The sequence below is a fragment of the Xyrauchen texanus genome, chromosome 16, assembly GCF_025860055.1.
Source record: "Xyrauchen texanus isolate HMW12.3.18 chromosome 16, RBS_HiC_50CHRs, whole genome shotgun sequence".
NCBI classification, from domain to species: Eukaryota; Metazoa; Chordata; class Actinopteri; order Cypriniformes; family Catostomidae; genus Xyrauchen; species Xyrauchen texanus.
The window spans coordinates 39,953,817-39,978,041 of record NC_068291.1 but is presented as its reverse complement, the minus strand read 5'-3'; the positions used below and the strand labels follow the sequence as shown (position 1 = coordinate 39,978,041).

At 37.2% G+C, this 24,225-nt stretch overlaps 2 protein-coding genes across 3 annotated transcripts in view; one reads left to right on the top strand and one right to left on the bottom strand.

The window, feature by feature from the left end:
• LOC127657133 (protein transport protein Sec23A-like) overlaps nt 1-23,473 on the top strand; it is a 28,006-nt gene extending 4,533 nt beyond the window's left edge. Inside the window, exons 5-21 of one of the 2 annotated variants that reach the window (XM_052145796.1) lie at nt 55-141; nt 302-538; nt 680-759; nt 864-1,008; nt 2,088-2,246; nt 2,630-2,745; nt 3,152-3,275; nt 3,411-3,491; nt 3,580-3,669; nt 11,056-11,162; nt 12,643-12,796; nt 13,976-14,053; nt 14,144-14,305; nt 17,239-17,325; nt 17,739-17,894; nt 20,567-20,632; nt 21,124-23,473. In XM_052145796.1, coding sequence (XP_052001756.1) covers nt 55-141; nt 302-538; nt 680-759; nt 864-1,008; nt 2,088-2,246; nt 2,630-2,745; nt 3,152-3,275; nt 3,411-3,491; nt 3,580-3,669; nt 11,056-11,162; nt 12,643-12,796; nt 13,976-14,053; nt 14,144-14,305; nt 17,239-17,325; nt 17,739-17,894; nt 20,567-20,632; nt 21,124-21,213 — 2,019 coding nt within the window. In that variant the 3' untranslated portion in view covers nt 21,214-23,473. The remainder of the gene's footprint in view (nt 1-54; nt 142-301; nt 539-679; nt 760-863; nt 1,009-2,087; nt 2,247-2,629; nt 2,746-3,151; nt 3,276-3,410; nt 3,492-3,579; nt 3,670-11,055; nt 11,163-12,642; nt 12,797-13,975; nt 14,054-14,143; nt 14,306-17,238; nt 17,326-17,738; nt 17,895-20,566; nt 20,633-21,123) is intronic. The other variant, XM_052145797.1, reaches the window with a different exon arrangement.
• LOC127657134 (adenosine receptor A3) lies at nt 6,821-9,027 on the bottom strand. Its single transcript, XM_052145798.1, is given in 3 exon segments — nt 6,821-6,978; nt 8,054-8,762; nt 8,765-9,027. Coding segments are annotated over 3 exon segments (924 nt in total). The 5' UTR covers nt 8,822-9,027.
• Nucleotides 23,474-24,225: the final 752 nt, after the last annotated feature.

Below are 24,225 nucleotides of genomic sequence, written 5' to 3'. Positions count from 1 at the left end.
TAATAAATCCATATTGGTCGACCACTAATTAATTCTATGTATTTTCTGTTCTAGTTTCCACCAACTTATGCTGGGATATCTGAGGTGAACCAGCCTGCTGAGCTGCTTCCACAATTTTCCACAATTGAATATGTTGTCCAGGTACAGCTTGTCATTTAAGCAACCTTTCAATGCTGTTTATATCTACAACCACATAAATGAGTAGCCATGCCATCCTAAATATTAATAGAAGTGAGGAGGATGTTTTGAAAGTCTGAAATTGGGTTGGAAATGTCATTTTGTGCTTCTGTCTTCTCTGTAGCGTGGTCCACAGATGCCCTTGAACTTCCTGTATGTGGTGGACACATGTGTGGAAGATGAGGATCTACAGGCCCTGAAGGAGTCTCTTCAGATGTCCCTGAGCCTGCTGCCTCCCACTGCCCTGGTCGGCCTCATTACTTTTGGACGCATGGTCCAGGTTCATGAGCTGGGCTGTGAAGGCATCTCTAAAAGCTATGTCTTTAGGGGCACCAAAGATCTCAGTGCTAAGCAGCTACAGGTGAAGTTTGGAATATTTCTTGGTCATTTAGGCTCATGGAATAAGATCGGAAGCTCATTTAAGATTAAAGTGTGCAGTTGAAACAGTCGGTATCTCAGTTCGGGTGTACTAAATCTACTGTATTTCAAATCTTGCATACAGGAGATGCTTGGGTTGACCAAACCAGCTGCAGCACAGGCAGGCCGAGGGCCACAGCAGCCTCAAGCTCCTACTTCAAACCGGTAAGTTATAAAATGTTTCTTTTAATACATACAGTATTTTATCATATACCTGTTGGGTTGTCTTGGTCTTTGGTGGTCACTGAATATACTATATATTCACTCAGGTTTCTTGAGCCAGTACAGAAGATAGATATGAACCTGACAGATTTGCTGGGAGAGCTGCAGAGAGACCCGTGGCCTGTCACTCAAGGCAAACGACCTCTGAGGTCACTCGGAGTTGCTCTTTCTATTGCTGTTGGTTTATTGGAGGTGATTGTCATTATTTATAGTTTTACCATGACATGTAAAGCAGGGACAGCAGCGTCCTGCTGTGTGGCATGCCAATCTCAATGTGAAACTATTATAAACATGTATTTTGTACTTTTATAGTTATGCAGTTTTATAAATTGAGACTACATGGAATATTTGTCACACTGCAGGACAATTTAAATAAATTACAAAGTAGTTTAAAAATATTAAAAAATCATGCAAGAGATTAAAACCATTAAATAGAAACTGACCAGTTATAAAGCACATCAGTGCCCGGCCACTTTTTCAGCCGTCTGGGTTCCGGAAGTATTTTCAACATTCATTTCTTCCATAGACGTTTATGAAATTCTTCATAAAAGAGTTGTAAGCCATGAACCAAAACAACCAGCTCTGATGTGAATTGTTTTGAGGCAAAAAGTATTTGAAAATCTGATAAAGACAAAGGTACAAGGCTGTGTACTTACCATATGCCACGAAGGCAAAAACTACAATCCCATGAAGCATTGCGAATTATTTGGGGCGGCTGTGGCTCAGGTGCTAGAGCGGGTTGGCCACTAATCGCAGGGTTGTCCGTTCGATTCCTGGCCCACATGAATCCATATGCCGAACTATGCTTGGGCAAGACACAGAACCCGTTCCCTCTATCCCCGCCGGGGTCTGCCCACTTTTCCATTATTTTCAAATATTTCTAGTGGGTGGAGTCAGACTCTGAGCAGGTGTTTAGTTACCCTTTAATGCAAATGGATGACTTCAACGGAAGCATATATGAGCAACCTCGGAGCACACAGTAGGTCTACCTTTAAAGGTATAACTATAAGTTATAGTTGAAAATCAATTAGTCTATGGGATAAATGAATGAGATTTGTACTTCTGGAACCAGATCATTGCGCACTATAGCAGCTAAAATGTACACATACCTTTAAACATAAAACCTTTCATTAACTTGTTATTTGTCAACTACACAGTAGCAGAAGTAAAATGCTATTCTAATAGTAAGGTATTATTACAATGTTATATTTAAAATATTTTATTCGGCTACTTAAAATAGCCTTTCCCCTCCATTTACCTTTTTGTGGTAGTGCTCTTTCCCTAACACCGGTGCTCGCATCATGGCTTTCATTGGGGGTCCAGCCACTCAGGGTCCAGGCATGGTGGTAGGAGATGAACTGAAAACACCTATTAGATCCTGGCATGACATTGAGAAAGACAATGCCAAGTTCATGAAGAAAGCCACTAAAGTAAGTCCTCCTGTGCTTTTTGTTTGCATAAATTACTTGTAAAAATTCCTAGTTTTTGCTCTTAACAATCATTTTATTAAAAAGATCTGGATGTAACTTGGGTTTTTAAGAAATGTAAATGGCACAAAGGTGCGTTGGCAGGTTTACAATCAAACTAATGTCTGTTGTCTACTTGTCTAATTTGACATTTCACAGCAGATCACTAATATTTCAGTACTAATTAAAAAAAAAAAATGAAATGCCTTTGTCATATCAATAATGACATACTTTCATGTAATAGAACATTACTGATGAATGCTGGTCAAAATGTAGTCATCCTAATGCATTTGAGTTTGTTGTTGTTATCGTTCATGTGGTTTAAGTAGTTTTTCATTCCTTTGCAGCACTATGAAGCTTTGGCCAACCGAGCTGCAACCAATGGACACATCATTGATATTTATGCATGCGCCCTGGACCAGACAGGATTACTGGAAATGAAGTGCTGCACCAACTACACAGGGTAAGTGACTGAAAAATGAACACATTTTTTAATTAGTGAGTTTTAGCATGCAAACAATCTTTGATTTGGATTGCAATTTAAGATGACTTTGGTGCAGATAAAAACATGTTGAGAGTCAGTATACACATATTTAGATATATTTCCACCCCTACATTTCAGTTTGAACAAACTTTTAATCGTAATGTGTGAAAAGAATTGTGAAACTTTCCTCCTCCATCATTATACTGTTTTATTTTATTTGTATGGATTTTTTTAATTGATTGAGTGTTCAAAATCTTGAATATTTGAAGACAAGTATTTTCTTAATACGATTGGTTATTAGCAAGACACAACCTTTGACCTCTTGGGGCCACTCAAATGTTTCTTCTTGATTTTGAGAAGCTTTTTGCTTGTATGTGAACAACAGGGGTTATATGGTGATGGCAGACTCCTTCAACACATCCCTGTTCAAGCAAACTTTCCAAAGAGTTTTCACCAAGGATGTGCAAGGTGCCTTTAAGATGGCATTGGCAGGGACTCTGGAGATTAAGGTACTTTGGTTTTCTTTTCTTTTGATTCTTATGTCATTCTCAGAAAATAAAATGTTTCGGTGATCTTGTTGTGTGTGTTGGTTTAGCTTTGCTATGTATATATTCACTTTTATTGTCATTAAACTATTATTTCAGACTTCAAGAGAGATTAAAATATCTGGAGCAATTGGCCCGTGTGTCTCACTGAACGCCAAAGGCCCTTGTGTGTCAGAAAATGTAAGAAGCACATCCATTTTAAATCAAATATATGACAGTTTACCTCACATATATTTAACATTCTGAACACACTGACATCTGCGTGTAGGAAATAGGAACTGGTGGCACAAGTCAGTGGAAGATTTGTGGACTGGACCCAAATACTACTCTTGCATTCTACTTTGAGGTCGTAAATCAGGTACGTAAGTGTAGTATTTCTAGGATTTGCTCAAAATGTACCTTGGCATTAAAACTAGTCATGCTGCATTGTTGTTCAGGCTTATATTCGAACATTCGTCACTCTCACAATTCTACATTTATCGCATGCCTTGCAAGTCCATTTATTAAACAGTATATTTTGGCTTTGTTGATTACATTTTCAGGTTCCAATAATAGTGTAACACTAAACACTGTTTAATATGTTTGACCAAATTATATTTGAAAATGTGTGTTAGTCTATGATGTGCAGAAATGAAGAACATTTATATACATTTACAGTAAAACAAGTTTGATTTTGGTGCAGTAAAGTTGTCCAATTCATCCTTTTGAAGTGGCCACTACTATTCTAGGTGGATGATATTCCACTTGATAGAGCTTAACTTGTATTTAACCCAGAATATTTCTTAACATGCAGTCTGAAACTGGCTGTATATTTGCAATTTAAAAACGGATGACCCACTAGAGGGCAAACTTTCTTCAAACATGGATTACAGTTATTGTAAAATTAATATTCAGTGCTAATTCTTCTACATCTTGTGGCTATTGTTATTTCTGGATTGTGCATTTGAATTCACAGTTTTTACAAAGTGTGTTACTAATTAATCATAAACAAACCATTGTTTTTTCATATCAGCGTTTTCATGCTTAACCGATGTCAATGGTTTTAATTTGGTCAATAATTGGCCAATAATATTGGCAGCCGATACATCGGTGCAACCCTAACGGTTTCTTTTGAAGAAACAAAACAAAAATACAACATCCTCTTCCTGATAGAAGCCTCTGTCTTTTAATTTTTTAAGAACATGGCACAGTATTCCATGAAGGTCCTTCTGTGAAGTTTGTTAACATATAAGCAGTAAAAATTGCTCCTGGTTAGCTCCGCCAACCCAGTGTCCAATTGTGCTCTTGTAAAATGATGCTGGACAAGTTTCTGTAAGTCTTGATTATTTCTATGCTATTTAAACCTCCAAGGCAGGATCCAGAGGCCAGTGAGTGTTGAGTTTAAGCCAGTGTGATGTCCTGTTGGGGTCCATTGTTTGTCTGTAGTGCCAGAGGTGCACTGGGAGCTGATGAAGGGGAGCTGTTGGTCTCATGGCCCGGCTGTATGGTTGTGCAGTGGGGGAGGGAGTTTTTATGAGGATTCTCAAACATCTGTCGGATTTTATTCAGGCTTCTGCGCAGTGCAACTCTATACCTCCTGAGATACACAAACAAGGTCATGTAAACCTCCCACATACTCGCAAGCTTTAGAATCCAAATGAAAACCACATATCAATAGTGTAGCTCAAGGACACTACATGTTCATTTTGTTGATGTGGACCAAATTGGCCATTGCATTTTTTCATCAACAGGTTTTTACCTTCACCTTCCTTTTTCAGTCCTGATCTATGATTACCGTCAGGTTTTATTTACCACACGTTATTGGATGCGACAGGTGTTAATATGGGCTGCCACTTCTAATAGGTAAAGGGCCAGTCCAGAAAAGCCTTAATCAACAATAAAAGGGTAATATCTATCCATGATTACACCACCCAAAATAGAAAGCTTGTTTTTTGTTAAATTTTATAGCTACCTGTCTTCTATCATCGCATTTGGTGTTGAGCTGTATGATAAATTCTTAAATCACAGTGTTCGCAGTTGTATGTTATGGTATCTGTGTAGTCTATATTTCATGATGGCTATTTTAATTTCTAATGTAAATTCAGTGAAAATGGTTTATAATTTAAATAATCCAGTGAATTCAATCAAATACTTTAATACCTGTATTTAATGCAGACAGGCCTACATCATTCTAATTATTTTCTCCTTTTTTTTAAATTTGTTTTTATTTTCTTCCCTTTTCTGCCCAATTCTCGTTTGCCTCCGTGTCTTGCGCATCTTGTCACGTGGCTTGTTGAGCGCGTTACCACAGAGACATAGCGCGTGTGGAGACTTCACGCTATTCTCCGTGGCGTCCGTGCACAACTCGCCACGCGCCCCAAAGAGAGTGAACCACATTATAGCGACCAAGAGGAGGTTACCCCAGGTAACTCTGCCCTCCCTAGCAACCTGGCCAATATGGTTGCTCAGGAGACCTGGCTGGATATTTTCACTTATTTAAACTTGATTGATGTAAACCAAAATATATTATTATTCATTTCTTCAAGTTTTTGTCATACGGAGTACATAAAAAGCAGCCTGGTCTCATAGAATCACGTTACCATATGCACAATTTTGCTAAATTATTATTACGTTGCAGAAGTTTCCTGGTGAAATGAACTCTAGAGGTGCTTAAACAACAACTTTCATTCCTTTTTACACAAATATTGAGTAAAAGAGCGGATTATCAGTTCCTAAACACATACTTTTCGCCCTGTTCATCATAAAATATTATTTTATGACATCAAAACACTTTTACTATAGCATATGAAATTTTATTGTTTGCGTTATATAACAAGCTACATTTCTATATAACCAGCTTGTTGGAGTATGATCAAATTGCGCAGTAGATCAACTAATAGAGCGTTGCAGTTGCAGTTGCAGTTGCAATGCAAAAGGATGGGAGTATGACTCCTGAAGAGGATGCAAGTGTCATACAAGCACCACAGAATTACATGATTGCTTCAGCAATTGCATTTTTCATGTCACATTTGCTTTTTATGACATTATCAGTTAGATTTAGGTTGAAGGTTTAGGATAAGGATGTAGTTTGTTTTTATTATTTTATTTAAAACTCGACATGCATTAATACAGTAAACCATTTCTATGGGATAGAATTTAACTTGCTTTTAGCAGCACTCGGTGAACATTTCAACTTGGAACTGCCGCAATTTGTGTAAGGAGCCATGATGCTTGGGGATGGACTTTTTAAATCGCAGCCCTTTTTAACAAAAAGCTAGTCTTCATCTTGACGTTTTAGGACACTTCCCTTATTTGTATTATTGCTCCCATGTGTAAATAATGTAAACAAGTCCTGCCACTACAATTATAAATGGTATATATAATTTCTACTGGTTAAATGTCTACCAGTGCACAGTATATAACGTCATACTGCCGATCCCTATTTGCGTTGTAGGGATTTAACTTGCCTTTGTATCCTCATTTCATAATACAGTACATACATTATAAGAGTTGGTTGCATTCAACATCACTTACGTTTGTGTCATGGTGTTGATCCATGGGTTGAGAGCTGAAGTGAAGAGCACAAGCCATGTAGCAACAGCAGAGGCAGGCTGCAAGCTCTCTTTGCCCGTCAACGTCTCATAGAAGCAGATAACGATATACGGCAGCCAGCAAACAAGCAGGCACACTGTCAAAACACAAATCATGTGACATGGTTAATGATTTTAAACTGGCATATTTTATTAGTTTAATGGCAATATTGAGTTACACTTTCTCAAGCATGTTGCGTTTGTTATTTTTATTTTATTTATTCCTTTATAATCTATCTAGATCATTGCTATTTCTTTCTCTTTTACCAAACTTTTTTTTTTAAGAAGAAAAATATGTAATAGTATCTCTCATGGATGTAAATACCAATTATGACACTCTTCTCTATCATTTGATCATTATTTGATGAATTACTGCTGCCATGATAGATGTACACAAATGTACACAAATATCTTTAATAAAAATGTAGTTACTTCCTACTTTGCTCAGGTGATAGTAGCATGATGTTTCTTTGCCCAGGGCAAACTGCACAGTTTTGTGAATGAAGTGCAATCTTTAATGAGCCTAATTCACATGGAAAGGGATGACAATGATGCAGCACTATTTCAGCACTAATGTTGCCCCCTTGAACTAGGTTGCAGGTTGTTTGTGAACAAGTTGCAGGTTTTTGTGCTGAAATACCACATGCAAAAGCAGTGCAACTGTTCAGTGAACATAGAAATTATTCGTCTATAAAACATCGGTCATAATGCCAAAGAGCATCCATGCATGTTTTGTTGTTTATGACAACAAAATACTTAATCGCTACATTAATTCACGTTTGAATTAATTCACATCTAAAATAAAATACAGAACAAAAAGCACACTAGGTAACGGTGGCTATAACAAAATGGCATATCAAACATAAATGCGTTTAAAGGTTGCTAACTGTTGAAACCGCTGCTGTTTTGATTGATTTGCGAGATGCCACTGTGGTCAAGTGAGAGAAGTCTGAGATTTCATGTAATTAACTTGTAATTACGAGATCGACAAAGACATGAATGTTTTTTATTAGTCATAAGCTCATAATTAGAGTATATCCAACATATGTCATGGCAAAATGAATGTGCTAAATAGAATGATGTCAGAAAGATAAGCACTTATTAACCATCCAAAACAGTGGCAAATCAAATATAATAAAGGTGCTTTATCTACCCTGCTTTAATTGTGCTTACCTATGGTTGTCACCATTACTATGGAGCTTTTGAAGTAATTATTGGCTGGTACATAGAAACAGTGGTCCTCATTGCAAACAAACGTCCCTCGTCGCACCTGGTTTCTGGCTATATACACTATATATCCATACATGGAGCACATCAGCAGAATTGGAACGATTATTCCCAGTCCCATGAAGAGCATGTTGAAGCCAATGCTGGACGGTTGGAAGCGGGGAACACAGAGGAACTTTGTTTTGCTGTATCCGTAACTACCAAAACCAAGCAATGGTAGAGTTGCATTGAGGAGGCTATACATCCACACCACTGCAAGGATGACTTTGGCCCTGTGTGCTGTGAAGATCCCAGTGTGGCTGAGGGCAAAGCAAATCTCTGTGAACTTCTCAACGGTGGCCCATGTGAGAGAATGGATCGAGGCGATCTGGAACAACAAGAACAGAAATGCGCTGCCCTGGCAGAGGGCACTATTGCTGGTGTAGCCCTGAACAAGGAAGAGACTGTTATGGATTCCAAAAGGGATGATGGAGATGCCCAATGCCAGATCGCTCAGACAGAAGCTTAATGTGAGAGCCCAGGTGTCCGTCTGTAAGTTCCTGTTGAGCAACACCACCAACAGTAATACACAGTTCCCAAACACAGAGCAGACACTGGAACCGAGCATCAGCACGCCATAAACTATCGCTGTCCACTGCATCCTGATGAGCCACCTATGTTTACATGGGCATTCAAATGCAGGCATTTACAGTCAAGTGAACACCAAATACTCATTCAATGGTTAAGATCAAACTGGTAGCTGTGAAGAGATGAGGTCACCGTTATCTGTGCTGTGTTCCAAAGCTCCAGGGAAGGTGTTACTGGATGGGAGGAGTGGAACTCATGCTGATCTTCACCAAGCACAACTTGTGATGCGGCCCCCCCCTACTATCAGGACCTGCCTCAGCCAGTTATAAAACAGTAAACATGCTGCCTTGAGAGCCAAAACTATGTGAACAGCTACAATCAGATGTAGCGGGGTGAATAAAGCATCTAACATTTAGAAAGTACAGTTTCTGTGGACACAGGGAGACTGGAACTGTGCTGCTCTGCAAACATATAGCTTGAGATTCAATATCCTCTCTGTTGTGGCTGCTGTTGACTTTATAAGCTTTTTTGTACTCAAATATTTTTTGGGTATAATTGCCAAGAAGCATGACCCTAATGCGGTTTAAGCCTTAATAATTAATTAGCGCTTCGGTGCCTTTAATAAGAGCTTAAGTCTTTCCCGCAGGTACATCATGTTACAGTTTTAGTGTCATATGGGCAATCACGTGTCATGACTCATGATGAAACATTTTTGGATTGAATTTTTTTTCTTTCTAAATGGACATTTGGTTTTTGATATTGATAGATCAACATTTGCAGGAGATTGAATCTTAATTATATAATTGACTATAGATAAAAATGGAAATATGTAGAATTGATTGTAATTGATCACTGGACAATTGTTTAATTAATTTTGGTCATAATTTGGTCATAATTTGCTTAACCCAATGTCATTCATATGACTTTTGTGCTATATGCCAATTCTTTAGAGGACATACGATAGCTTTGTGCAAGGAACAGACCAAAATGTAAGTCATTCACTAACAATTTGCCCACACTGTAGCTCTCAATTCTCCTTCACACGTTCACATATTTAGACTTGACGTCATGATCAGTTTATGAGACGCAAGAACCAATTCCGTTTGGTCTCACTGACATAAAAATTTGTGCAACATTTTTTGTACAAACATTGTGCAACCAAATTGGTCTCAATTTGGCATGTTTAAACATACATAGATGGTGGTGGTGTAGTGGGCTAAAGCACAATGCTGTTAATCAGAAGGATCGCTGGTTCGAGCCCCATTGCCACCACCATTGTGTCCTTGAGCAAGGCACTTAACTCCAGGTTGCTCTGGGGGGATTGTCCCTGTAATAAGTGCACTGTAAGTCGCTTTGGATAAAAGCATCTGCCAAATGCATAAATGTAAATGTAGATACACACTTTGAACTATATTAGTAACACTTTACTTTATTAGGCACTTTATTGGACCTACTAATGTGCCAGACGTTGTCTAATGCTTTTGTAGCCCATCCGCCTCTATATTCGATATATTGTGCCTTCTGAGATGTTATTCTGGTCACTACAATTGTACAGAGTGGTTGTCAGAGTTACTGTAGCCTTTCCGTCAGCTCGAACCAGTCTGGCCATTCTCTGTTGATCTCTCTCTTCAACAAGGTGTTTTTGTTTTTTGGCACCATTCTGAGTAAAATCTAGAGGCTGATGTGTGTGAAAATCCCAGGATATGAGCAGTTACAGAAATACTCAAACCAACCCATCTGGCACCAGCAATCGTGCCGTGGTCGAAATCACTGATCAAATTTGAGACCTATGTCTCTGCAGAACAAAAATAGGCTTTTCCCAATCAGTGGGCATTTTCAAACCGGGATGGCTATTTGCCTACTATAGTGAGATTCATTTGATAGTTTAGAAACACCTTTCTTGGTTTGGAAACACCCACTGATTACTACATTGACGTTCCCTACTTTCATTAGATAGTTTAGAAAGACTCACCCCGGTTTGAAAACGCCCACAGATTGGGAAACACCCGTTATTATGTTCCGCAGAGACCTAACCCCCCCCATATTTGCATGCTTTAATGCTCTGCATTGCTGCCACATAATTGGCTGAATAGATAATGTCATGAAGTTGGTTTACAGGTCTTCCAAGTTTACAGGTGCTCAGTGAGTATATAAAATAAATAAATAATGTACTGGTTTGAAATGACATGAGGGTAAAAATGATGTCTGAATTTATATTATGGGCTGAACTGGTCTTTTAATAAACTTCAAACCGTATGTAGCTTTCAATTGAACATTTATGTCACTGAAAATGGTGTTACAGTTAAGAAGATGCCTAAACTTGCAGCACATTGTTGAACAAAACATTGAACGATCTTCACTTGCTTTTCCTTTTTCCTTAGCACAACGCTCCCATCCCACAGGGTGGCCGTGGAGCCATACAGTATGTAACACAATATCAACATTCTAGTGGGCAAAGACGTGTCCGAGTGACTACGATCGCAAGGAAGTAAGTCTTTCACCTGTATTACACATTTACTGTATTTCAACCCTGAATGCCATAGGCTATTCTGAATTTGTCAGCTGCTTTGAGACAGGGAGAAGTGATACATTCTGTTGTAGAAGTGTCCACTTTGTTCATTGTAGAAGAATACATTCATCAGTGTAGTCCAGGGTTCGGGAACCTTTTTAATGTAGAGTGCCATTTTTTAATGTCCCTAGTCAATGTCTGTGACAACCCCCCCCCCCCCAACAAAATAACAAAACAAAACATGCACATGTATGTGATTCAGAGGGGTAATCACTAGCACGCAAGCAACAGCGAGAGAGGTGCAGGCTATTTTATTATGACGTTTTTCACACCTGCTTTCCAAACTACATCTTAATGTAATCCTTCCTCATGATCCCACAGCGTGTTTTGCACCTGCAAATTCCAAAATTTTTATTTCCAGGTTTAATTATATTTTTGAAAATACAATGTGGGTTTATGTTTAAGTGTAATTTAATTTGGAGTGTGCCTATGGTTTAAAGAGGGTGTACCTATATGCTGGGTTGGGAATCTCAAGGATTAATAGTGGTATTTCCATTATGCCACGTGTTGTTCTGAAAGCAAAAAGAAACGAATGAAACCGAATGTAGGCTGTCGTCCGCGCAGCCTGACCGAAGCATAGCGGGCGTGTTGACTCCTCGGATGATTAACAGAAAGTGAAGCGCTGTCGGCTTTTGATATGTGACTGGCTTGCAGGCGCTGCATGAGTCTGTTGGGTATACTGCAGTTTCGTCAATTTTTTTTACTTTTTGTTTAGCCACCCATTCAGCTCATGAAAACGCGCTGTGGGATCATGAGGAAGGATTACATCAAGATATAGATTGGAATGCATGTGTAGAATTTAAATAAATAAAATAGTCTACTCTCTCACCATTGCTGTGTGATTACCCCTCCGCGTGCCAATGCTAGCACACATGCCATAGGTTGCGGACCCCTGGTGTAGTCTTTTTGGGGTCTATTTGATCTATAGGACATTCAACAGAAGGAATTGGAAATAAACATTTTGACAGTCCAGATTGTTTTTGGGATGATGGTGACAGTCTTGCTTTATAGATGTCTCCCACTATCACGGTTTGGACATAATCTCTGCATATCATCGATTTGTTGTCTTCAACCATCATGTCCAGTTTTCATGACAACTCGTGAAGACATAAAACAAATTTCACTTTTAGAACGTGGCATTGTTTTGTGAGAATCAATGTGCTTCCAAAGAGTAAATTCAGTCTTAGACAAAGAATTATGTGTAACTTTAGCTTTCAAGTGTTTTAAGTGCCTTAAAGAACACTGAATATTGATCCAATTGATGAATGGTGTGTATGTTGCTTTTTGAATAAACCTCAAATACTTTTTTTGTCATACCAATAGCGAAGATGAATCAGATTGATGATGCAGATACTTGTGTTAGAAGGTAATAACATGTTCTCCTCATCCTCTTCTTCAGCTGGGCCGATGCTCAAATTCAGATACAGAGCATCGCTGCATCTTTTGACCAGGAGGCTTCTGCTATCCTCATGGCCCGTCTGGCCGTCTATAGGGCTGAAACAGAGGAGGGGCCAGATGTTTTGCGGTGGCTGGACCGTCAACTCATCCGCTTGGTAAGTCTTTCAGAACAGCCTGTCTTTTCGGAAGTACCAAGTGAAGTGCTACTTAACCTAGTATTTATGTGTACAGTTCCGTCATATTGGTAATCAACCAAAACATTTATTATTGTGAATTTCAATATCGGTACATCACTATTATGGGCTGGGTATTTATACAGATTTCCCAATTCAATTAATTTGGTTGTATTTCAGTTGAAATGTCCATTTTGGTTACATTTGAGCTTTTTTAAAAAATGACAAATTCCATTATTGAATACGATGTCTTGTAATTGCATAATGCATATACTTTCACCAGCTGCTTAATTGGCTGATTAGATAATCGCATGAATAAGTAGATGTACAGGTGTACCTAATAAAGTGACAGGTGAGTGTATGTACTGTATAATTATTGTAACATGTGTATCGTTTACATGCATCATTTGTATTTACAATTATTTCCATTGATATGTAGAACAATTGCCAAAATGTTACTGTCTCTTTAAGAATAGCAGCAGTTCAATGTGTCTCTCACAGAAGTGTTTTGGTTGAGCGCATATTTACACGTGTGCAGTTGAATAGCTTACCTTATGCATGCTGTGACGCATTAGAATTAAATGTTTCTATTTTTGTTGTTTTTGATCAACAACTGACTGTAAAGAATATCACTAATTTTAAAATAGACATTATTTATTCACGAATGGATTGGGGGAATCTCATCTTTGGACACACATTACATGGAACAAATCAAACTTTTAGCAAGTTTCAATGTGCAGTGAAAGGATCTTGGTGCGGAACTTCTTTGCCACTATACTACTCAAACACTGGCAAGTGAAAACTGAAAATGTACCTGCCAGTGGCTAATCACAAAAATATTTGGGTGCATATGCTACTGATTTACTCTCATTATAGAGGGTTACACATAGAGCAAAAGACCGATCTTGAGATTTTAAGAACCTTAAAATCGAATGAAGATGTGATTAATCGTAAAATCTATATTTTTCCCCAGCCCCAACACTAATTGGTATTCAAGATACTTGCTGAATTCTATAATGCAATTTTTATCTTGAAATTACAATTGAATATAGCCTGAAATGTGTAAGGCAAGCTTTCTAATGTATTTTAGAAAGCTGATTATTGTTCCACAATGAAAATAGCTGCAAAAAAAAAACAGGAGGTATTTTTTCTCATTTGCAGTGCCAGAAATTTGGAGATTACCATAAAGACGATCCCAACTCATTCCGTTTCTCCGAGACATTCTCGTTGTATCCTCAGGTATGCACCTCCTGTCTCACATTCTGTGGTCTCACCTGAACCTATATAACAAAGCAAAAATGAGAAAATTACACTGTTGTCTTTTGGCAGTTTATGTTCCATCTGAGAAGATCTTCATTCCTGCAAGTGTTCAACAACAGTCCTGATGAAAGCACTTACTACAGACACCAGTTCATGAGGCAGGACCTGACACAGTCTCTCATAATGATACAGCCCATCCTGTATGCATACTCATTCAGTGGCCCACCAGAGGTAAACCAGCAGTTCATGTCAGCTTTCACTTACTGCACATTGTCCTGTTTGCGTGGTGCGACTGACTAATGAGGGACTTCATGGATAGAAGAATGGATGTACTTTTAAACCATGAGGGGAAAATCGTGTGTTAAATTTAAATACACAAAACACATAATCAGACATAATTGGCCCATATTGCCAAAATGTAAATAATTTATATAAATATATATAATCTGAATCTTATAAAAGTTTTAGATGAGGTTATATACAGCTCAAATAATACACATTGGCCTGAAAAGTACTTGGACAATAAAGCCACACTTGAAATGCATTGAATAACAAAATATTAAGTGGCATCTGCTAACAAATTATGATTGACCTTTTCTTTGAACTACACTTTTCTGAGACATTTTGAGTTTGTGCTATTTTTATAAAAATGCCTCTTGGTTTGATATTTGGTTCTGTAATGCAGGGACATTCATACATTCTGAATATGTGCCTTAAGTGTCAAAATACTTTTTGGGCAGTGTTAATCTCGTCAACGAAATCCTAGATGAAAATTTTCATTGACGAAAGGGTTTTTTTATTTAGAAAAAGGCACGTCATGACTGTAATTTAGCAATTTTATTAAAGCATACTGTTGATGAAAATATGACTAGATAAAAATTATGCTGCAAGACATTAAAAATGCAAGATATAAACAGAAGAAGAAACATCTAGAGAATCTGAATAGAAGATGATATTAGATACTGTAAGGATTCATCGAATCCATTAATCCAGTATGTTGGGGATTTCTCTGCTTGAACTTCTTAAATTGAACACACCAACACCGGCAAAATGAACCGCTTCAAAACAGGGTGAATACCTCATTCAAATGCATCCTATTTATACACTAATTAGAACCTCTTGCATCTGGAACTAAATGATGAACAATTCAGAATACGCGTAATTTGCCCTTAATTATCTCTCTAAAGCCTGAAGCCTAACCTCTAAAAAGTAGCTAATACTTCAGTCTTTTCATTATTATTTCAGAAGCTCAGGGTTCATTATTATTTCAGAAGCTTTTTTCAACAAGGACAATATGTATATTTATGTATTATATGTTTAAATTAGAAATGTTTATAAATGTATTTATTTAAAAATAAAAATTAAATATTTGCTTAGAGTTTGACCTGTTTTGTAAGTTTGACACAATTTTTTGTCCATTTTGCACATCTTCATCAACTAAAAGATTTTTGTTATAAATTTATAACGAATACATTTTTGTTGACTAAAATTTCACTCATTTCAAAGCACTCATTTCAAAAGCACAGGACATTACCAGGTCATTTTATTTGCCCGACTGGTGTAGTATTTAAGTAAATCACACGAGAGGTCATGATGTACAGTATATTGTGGTTATTGAATAGTTATTTTTATTAAGTTCATTACACATATTAATTTTGAAGTACACAGCACATTCATATGATGTATTTATTTAATAAAATCGCAGCCTTTTGCACTCGAGGACATAGGGCAATATTAATTTGAACACTTTTCTTTCTTTTTTTGGTCCAAAATATGTCAAATTCTGCATTTTATAGCTAATGCTATTTTTATGTCTGGATTCAGTGATGCCGACATTGTAGAAATCTAGTGGCCAAATTGTAGTGGACAAGGATCGTTCATTTATTATTGAAAATTAATACACATCCCAAGGTTTAAAGGCTGCATCATCATGCAACCACCTCAGATCGTGAACTTGTTTTAAAAAAAAAAAAAAAAAAAATGAGCAGTCTGACCGTTGGCCATTGTCTAAGGTTTACAACTCAAATGTTTTTGTAGTTAACGCAACAGCAATATAAGATTATTATTATTATTTTTTTACTATATCAATACCTAAAATATTTAGTCAGGGCAAAATAGAGATGTCAGCAGAGAAAAGGTCAGAGCCCTGTAAAAAAAAAAAAAAACCTGACTAAAATTTATGAATTTGACATGACAAAATATTAAATAAGTTTAAAGGACATTTTCGTCAAAATACTAAAACTATGACTAAAACGTAAAAGAAATTAGCACTGTTTTTGGGACCACTGTAAATAAAATAAATTGTAATAGTTTGATAGAAATAGACAGCCAAACTAGCTTAATAATTTGAAATATCAGTATTTAAAATCTTCACAGTGTTTCATGTGTTGATTTTTAAAAGCAGTGTCATGATGACTGTGTACTTTAAGTCCCTGGACTCAACAGATTAAACTGTGTTCTGTTTAATTAGTGTGCCTTCAGATTTGTTTTCAAATTTTTATTCAAGCCCACATCATTGGCGTCTTTTAAATATTTTGCAAGACATGAGACCAATCACAAAAATGTACCTCAAAGTCTGTGCAGATCATTGCTGTAAAGAAAAAATATATTTTAGTGCAAATTCATCTGTTATTTGTTAATGTGGCTAATAATAATACAATAATTAGCCCAGTGTTTTTAGCATCTTTTAAATCACACTCCTACTGTTTATACATTTACAAAGTTGTCAGTTTTTCTATTCAGTCTGTCATCTTTTATAATTTATTAATTGTTGGACCTATGCAGTTCATAGTAATATTAATTATGTTTGATTTTGACGTTTTTGTTTACTTTTGTACAATAAACAGTTTTTTATTGTGTTGGGTTGCCATTTGATGTCCAATGTAAAATGTGGTTCCTGAAGAAAAAAAACAGTCGAGAACCATTGGTCTGTTGTACTTGTGTTCAGAAGTACGGAGTAAATAAAGAGCATCAGGATGGTGGTACATTGAGGAACTCAAACTGACGTGTGTATTCTCATCTACTTTTAATGGAGGGTTTATGTCAGTTACTGTTTTTCTCCTCATACTCTGACCAGAGGGAAGACAGTTCAAGGAAAGATGTTTATCACAGCATCTAATTGACAATGACAGTCCATTAACAAGCTTTGTTTCATGTTATTGTAGCCTGTGTTGTTGGACAGCAGCAGTATCTTGCCCGACCGCATCCTCCTCATGGACACTTTCTTCCAGATTCTGATCTACCATGGAGAGGTGAGATCTTGAATCACAAAGTAGTTGCTTTATTGGATTGGCTTAAGATTGGTTGGGGTCTGTGGTTCTTTCACCCCGTGACTTAGTAGACATTGGTTTAACGGCAAGTCTTTTTAATAATTAAGAATGCAGTCTGCTTTGCTCTGAACTGTTAAATAATCTGTACACATGAAATCTGAGCCAATATTTCACTGAAACAATTTCAAACTTGGCTGCGTATCAGCGGAAAGACATTTTCTGATGAAACACTTGTAGGTGTCTTGCTGAAGTACATGCTAATGAAGTGCAACATAATGGAGAGAGATTTTCCCTTAGAATCACAGCTCAAAAATGCGACCTGACAGATACTGTTTAAGATTTAATAGATATTGATGACCTATGAGAGATCCAGTACAGTGTTTTACCTCTTGCAGACAGTGTCTCAGTGGCGTAAAGCGGGATACCAGGAAATGCCCGAGTATGAGAACTTCCGCCATCTGCTGCAGGCTCCAGTAGACGATGCCCAAGAGATTCTACACTCCCGATTCCCCATGCCACGCTATATAGACACGGAGCATGGAGGCAGCCAGGTAAAACACACTATAATTTCTGAAATTCTGAGATGTTTTCTTGAAATCTTAGATATTTAGCAGTCAGTTAAACTGAAAACTAACCCAAATTAAACCACAAAATAAACAGTTTAACGTGTTCAAACATTTTACACAATACTTTATACTTTTTTTTTTTTTTTTTTCACTTTCTGAAACTTTACTAATGTTTCCCCCCTTCCTGTGGCTAAAATTGGCATATACAAATTTCCAGGAGGTACATGCTTGACTCAACTGCACGTCCTAGTACAGAAACTGATTGTGTGGAGCAGTACACGCTTATTTATTACACGTGACGCATGTCCCGTGCATAATAAATATGGTAGCTGATTTACTGTATGGAGAATTAAGACTTCACCTGCAAGTGTGAGCCAGGTGTGGGAGAGATATGGGCAAGCTGCAGAGAAAATTATAGTTTTGAGATTTTAAACTTAAGCAGTATTCAATTAGTTTTATATCTGTGTGTATAGTGTCTTCTAATGCATTGGTAGTATACACTTAAGTTTATCTTACCAATAAAGCCTGATATAAATTGAATCGGCCCATTTGATCCTATTATTAAAAAAGTCCAATGGAAAACCGCAGAAGATTTTCCCCAACTTTTAATTACAGCATCTCCACTGATTTTATGGCATGTATATTTTATCAAAGATTTATACCTGACAAATTGTGTCTAATTTAACTCTTATCTGCAAATTTGTTTTAATTATTTACATGCACATTAAAATAATTTAAATAAATCATGACTAACCAATTTCTTGCAAGTTTTTTGAGACAAAGTATAAAGTAAATATATTTATGATTATATTTTAATGTTTGTTTTAATATACCATGTAACATGATTAATCGCAGAAAACTGTGCGATTCATTATTTAAATATTTTTTTATTTATTCACAGCTGTAGTAAAAATGTAACTAAAAACTAAATTGTTTTTTTTTTTTACTTAATACAACATTAAATATTAAACTAAAATAAAAATTCTTCTTTGTTTTTAGTTTGGATTAAAAAGTAAACTGAATGAAATAAAAAATTTAACTGGGCCACCAGTTACACCCGAACTAAACTAAAATTAGATTTAGCCAAAATTTTCTTAAGTGCATCGACAGTTTAGATTTAAAAGTAATATTAGACGTCATGCTCATGAATCACTGTCCATATAATCTTGGTAAAGATTACTCTAAATGTAAAAAACAGAAAAGCATTAAGACAAGAGAGACCGTTCAATACAAGCTCTTTCCAAATCCTAGTGAGCTGCCTTCAAAGGCAACACCCAACACCTCACAAGTGACTATTTTAGTCTGCTGCAATGCATTTTCCATGAAGGAAATATGCAATGTGGCCTTAGTTTACCCAAAACAAGTTGTCATAAGGCCCATATTTTTGCATATAATGGCTTAAAATTCAAATAAATGATCAAATATGATAAAAATGGTCTGCATTTATATAGCGCCTTTTTAACCTTTGAGTTTACCAAAGCAATTTACTGTGCTTTTGTTTACTTTACTGTGTCCCATTCACCCATACATTCACTCACCAATGGCAGCAGAGCTGCCATGCAAGGCACTAGCCTGCCATTGGGAGCAACTTGAGGTTCAGTGTCTTGCCCAAGGACAGTTCGGCATGTGGAGTCGTGTGGGCCAGAAATCGACCCGCTCTACCACCTGAGCCACAGCCGCCCCTACACCAATGGTCGATAAATATGGAACTATATTTATAATCTTAATGTTTCTTCCAATTAATAAAGTTAATTTGCCTAACTGTAGGCTTTTTATGGTTTGCAAGCAGTGAAACAGAAGGCAGATTATTATAAAATGTGTGTTTACAGATGTGTGTAAATTGGCTATTACACAGCGGCTTTGACCTTGGCTCATCTGATTTATAAAGCCAGATCTGTATGTTTTAAAACAGTTTAAAAGAACCTTGTTGTGTCCACAGATTCAATTGCAAAGAACAATTTTAACACTATTTTCCCATTTTTATTGATTAAATTTTTTTTTCTCCCTTTTTCGCCCCAATTTGGAATGCACAATTCCCAATGCACTCGTGGTGGCATAGTGACTCACTTCAATCCGGGTGGCAGGGGATGAATCTCAGTTGCCTCCGCATCTGAGACAGTCAACCCGCGCATCTTATCACATGGCTTGTTGAGCGCGTCACCGCTGAGACATAGCACGTGTGGAGGCTTCACACCATCCACCAACGCACAACTCGCCATGCACCCCACCGAGAGCAAACCACATTATAGCGACCACAAGGAGGTTACCCCATGTGACCGTACCCTCCCTAGCAACCGGACCAATTTGGTTGCTTAGGGGACCTGTCTGGAGTCAACTAATTTCCTATTTAGTTGGTGTAAATATTTATAAATTGCTTTCAAAATACAACCTCCATTTTCAAAAGCTTTGATTAATTACAGACCAAATGCAAGGTGCTATTTCTGAGAAAAAAAAGTTTTGTTCCGACAGCTCTTCAATCAATTTCTACGCTTGAGAAACTCGCCCTCAGAGGTTTTAAACGTAGCTTGTGATTAAATGACTTTAATGGGCCATTGAGACTTGGCTGCAGCTCTGCATATTAATACACCATGTGTGCTGTGTTTAGGGTCTGTAATTTGACCAAGATTCAATTTTTTTCTACACACCTTTCTTTCCAGGCCCGTTTCCTGCTTTCCAAAGTGAATCCTTCTCAGACACACAACAACATGTATGCATGGGGTCAGGTGAGTGCTGTGTAGTTCATAAACATGTTTCCTTTGTGAGAAATATTAAGGAGTCCACTGTAACATTGGCTGATGTTGTATAACCATATAAACATGTCTGAGCTTGTTCAAATATTGTACTACCAACACCATGGCTGACTGAATCACCAGAGTTCCAGCGATCATGAAAAACCTAGAAATATCAGAATTTTTTAATTGTGTTTTCCAGGACTGGAAGAGCCATGGAAATAATTAAAATTGAATTATTGCAAAAGTAATGGACATTTCAATAGAGAATATGTATTTTTCTAGTTATTCTTTTCTCTTAAAATGTTGTACTGGCTCTTGTTTACAGTAAAACTTGCTTGTGAGCTTAAGTGATATTCAATTCAATCAAACGGGTTTACATATTTGTCTGAAAGGTTCATTAGAGGGTCAGTATGAATCAAAATGGTTTCTAAAAATCATTATGCAGAAACCCTGAATCACACTTCCTATATGTGTTTGTGTAGGAGTCTGGTGCGCCCATTCTGACAGATGATGTGAGTCTTCAGGTCTTCATGGATCATTTGAAAAAGCTGGCTGTGTCCAGCGCTGCCTAAGAGCCCTGAGTCTCCGCTCATCAATCACATTGTTCCTTTTCTAATCCCAGAAGCACAAAGGCAGCGGGGCACATTAGCCCGGTCCTCAGTTTTCCCCATTTATATTATGCATATATAGATGTCAGATCCTTAAAAAGAGAGTCAAGTTGATCATGAAATGTAATTCTTTCAAAAATGTATTATGAAAATAAAAAAGACCAACGCCACACCCTGATTAACACTACATGTTGAATATGCATCAGGACCGTTTTAATACAAATTTATTTAGCTATGTAACTGCTATGTAACATATTTAAAGAAATAGGTTACCCCCTCACAAAAGTCCCATCATGTTGTTTTATACTTGTATGCTGTTATTTTTCCATTAATTGTTTTTTTTATTTTAAGAATTATTACACACTTGCCATACAACAACAGTTCAGACTGACCTGAGCTTGTCAATCCCCCCACCCCCAATTAAAAAAAAGCACCATTAAAATACCATAAAAGTAGTCTAGACTACTCGTATGCTATATTCCAAGTCTTTTGAAGCCATACTTTGGGTTTGGGAGAGGAAAATATTTAAATTTCAGTAATCTTTAAGTAATAAAGTATTGCACCCTTCCCTTGCCTGTGTTCACGTCCAGAATTAAATGCCGTTTTGACGTCAGTGATGTTGACGCATCATTTTTAAAGTGGATTATGGTGCAGAATGTTGCCTAAAGTGAAAATCATCAGTGAATAACAACTTAAATTTCAATCTGTTCCTCACACAAAACTATTGGATGGCTTCAGAAGACGAATATAGCGCACAAGTATTACAGACACATTTTAAAATTTTTGTCCTCATTGAATGTCATAGTCATTTAAGAATCTTTATGCAGCTATCTGGTTTTACCGCCAAAATAACAGCATTTGGGTTTTGAACAACATAAGTAAATAATGACAGAATTAAATTTGGGGGTAAACTATCCCTTTAAATCTGATGTTTACCTTTATAAATCTCTGTGCTGAAACCTCATGTTGAACAGAGGGAGAAAATTAGGTTTTGTTTTAGCACACCTGCAGCAGACACTTTTGTTTGCCTAGTCGAGGAAGGTGAAAGCAGTGCCATTGTAGCCTATTTAGCATAAGAGCATCAATGCTGCCTCTAGCCAACAGCGCAGAACAATTGCTTATTTTTAGACCCCATTCGTGTCGCCGTTGATGGTTACTGTTTCAGTGCAGTGTTGAGAGCCTCATTTCAATCACAGACTTGTGGAATTTTAAAGTTGCCTTTTTCGCTCTGATATTTATGAGCCATTTCTAGCAGTATTGTATGTTTTGTTTCTAATAAAACACGGCTTGATCACCCCAGTTGGTCTTCAGAGTTCAGCTACTAAAGAGTGGAAACAGAATGATATATATATATAAAAACATTTCTTTCTTTGTCACTCTTCCTTTCAAATCAGAATACTACTCTCAAAGGACACGGCTTGTCTCTATGTGTCTCTTTTTCCTTTAAAAGGAAGAGTTATGCCACATCATGTCATTCCAAACCTGTATAACTTTCTTTCTTCCATGGAACACAAAAGGAGATGTTTTGAAGAATGTCTCCACTGCTTTTGTCCTTACATCATTAGTATACAGCGACCAGGAGCTCCAAAAGTTACCAAAACGCACCATAAAAGTAGTCCCGTGCTATATTCCCAGTCATTTGAAGCCGTATGATAGATTTGTGTGAAGAACAGAAAAGTACTCAAATGATTCACTGAAAATAACGACCCTCATCATTGAGTCAACTATTACTAACACCATATGGTTCTCGACCTTTTGTGTTCCACGAAAGAAAGTTATGCAGGTTTGAATGAGTAAATGTTGTACAAATATTCACTAATGGGCAAACTATTCCTTTAACAGAGAGCAATAATTGCTTGTTCCATGAGTGAAGCTGCCTTTTCACGACTGTCGCATTTTTGCCCCCTAGTTGTAGTTGCAGTGAACTTTCAATTTGCTCGCAATAGATTGGATTCGTTGCAAGAAGTCACTTGCGAATTGCGTCAGAGCACGCAGTCCTTTTGAGACATATAAAACATTTTATAATTAAAAGGAAGCTTTTAAGAAAGGTCGTAAGGTTTTTGGTTTTCTGAGTTTGTTGACATTCGGCTACTGTGGGATTTTGTTAAGCAGATGGATAAATTCGATTAAATTCATGATTAATCACTCTGTATTTCTTATTGTTGTTATTATTATTACTACTGTTTTTATAGATGTAAATAATTCAAAATGGGGAGTAGGCCTACAAAGTACAAATTTGTCGGATGTAGTGAAAAGGTGGCTTTATTGCTCACAATTTAGACTATCATTAAATAAGATTTAAGCACTGCCTGTGTACCACAGAGTCATAAAAAGATTACATATCCATTTACACCATTTCTGTGCTTATTTACAATTGCGGCCACATGGGAGCAGCAATTAACTAAGAGAGCAACGGCTGAGCTCTGAATATTGGAGAAGTCAAAATTTGGAAGCTGTTCTTTCAAATGCCACATGTGAATAATTAACCTCTTGCGGTAGTCGATCCAGACTGTTCATATGTAAGTTTTATGGAAAGACGATTATCAATTCATTGCTTGAGTGTTCATTATATCAGAACTTGCCATGTTATTTCCATAGATCTCAGTTATAGTTTCTCCCTATCCGTAATCTTATGCATCAACCCATCAAACATGCATGATTGGGTTTTCATGCTTATTAAACTGATAGTGTATATAAAAAAGAATATTAAGACTACTTACACCCCTGAGTATCTATACCCAGCAAACAGGGGACGTCCCCCGGACGTTGTGAACGTCTACTTAGGTCCGCATTTGGTCCGGTTCATAACGTTCGCTGGGGGACGTTCCGAGGACGTCCGCATTTGGTCCGGTTTATAACGTTCGCGGGGGGACGTTCCGTGGACGTCCGCATTTGGTCCGGTTTATAACGTTCGCGGGGGGACATTCCGTGGACGTCCGCATTTGGTCCGGTTTATAACGTTCGCGGGGGACTTTC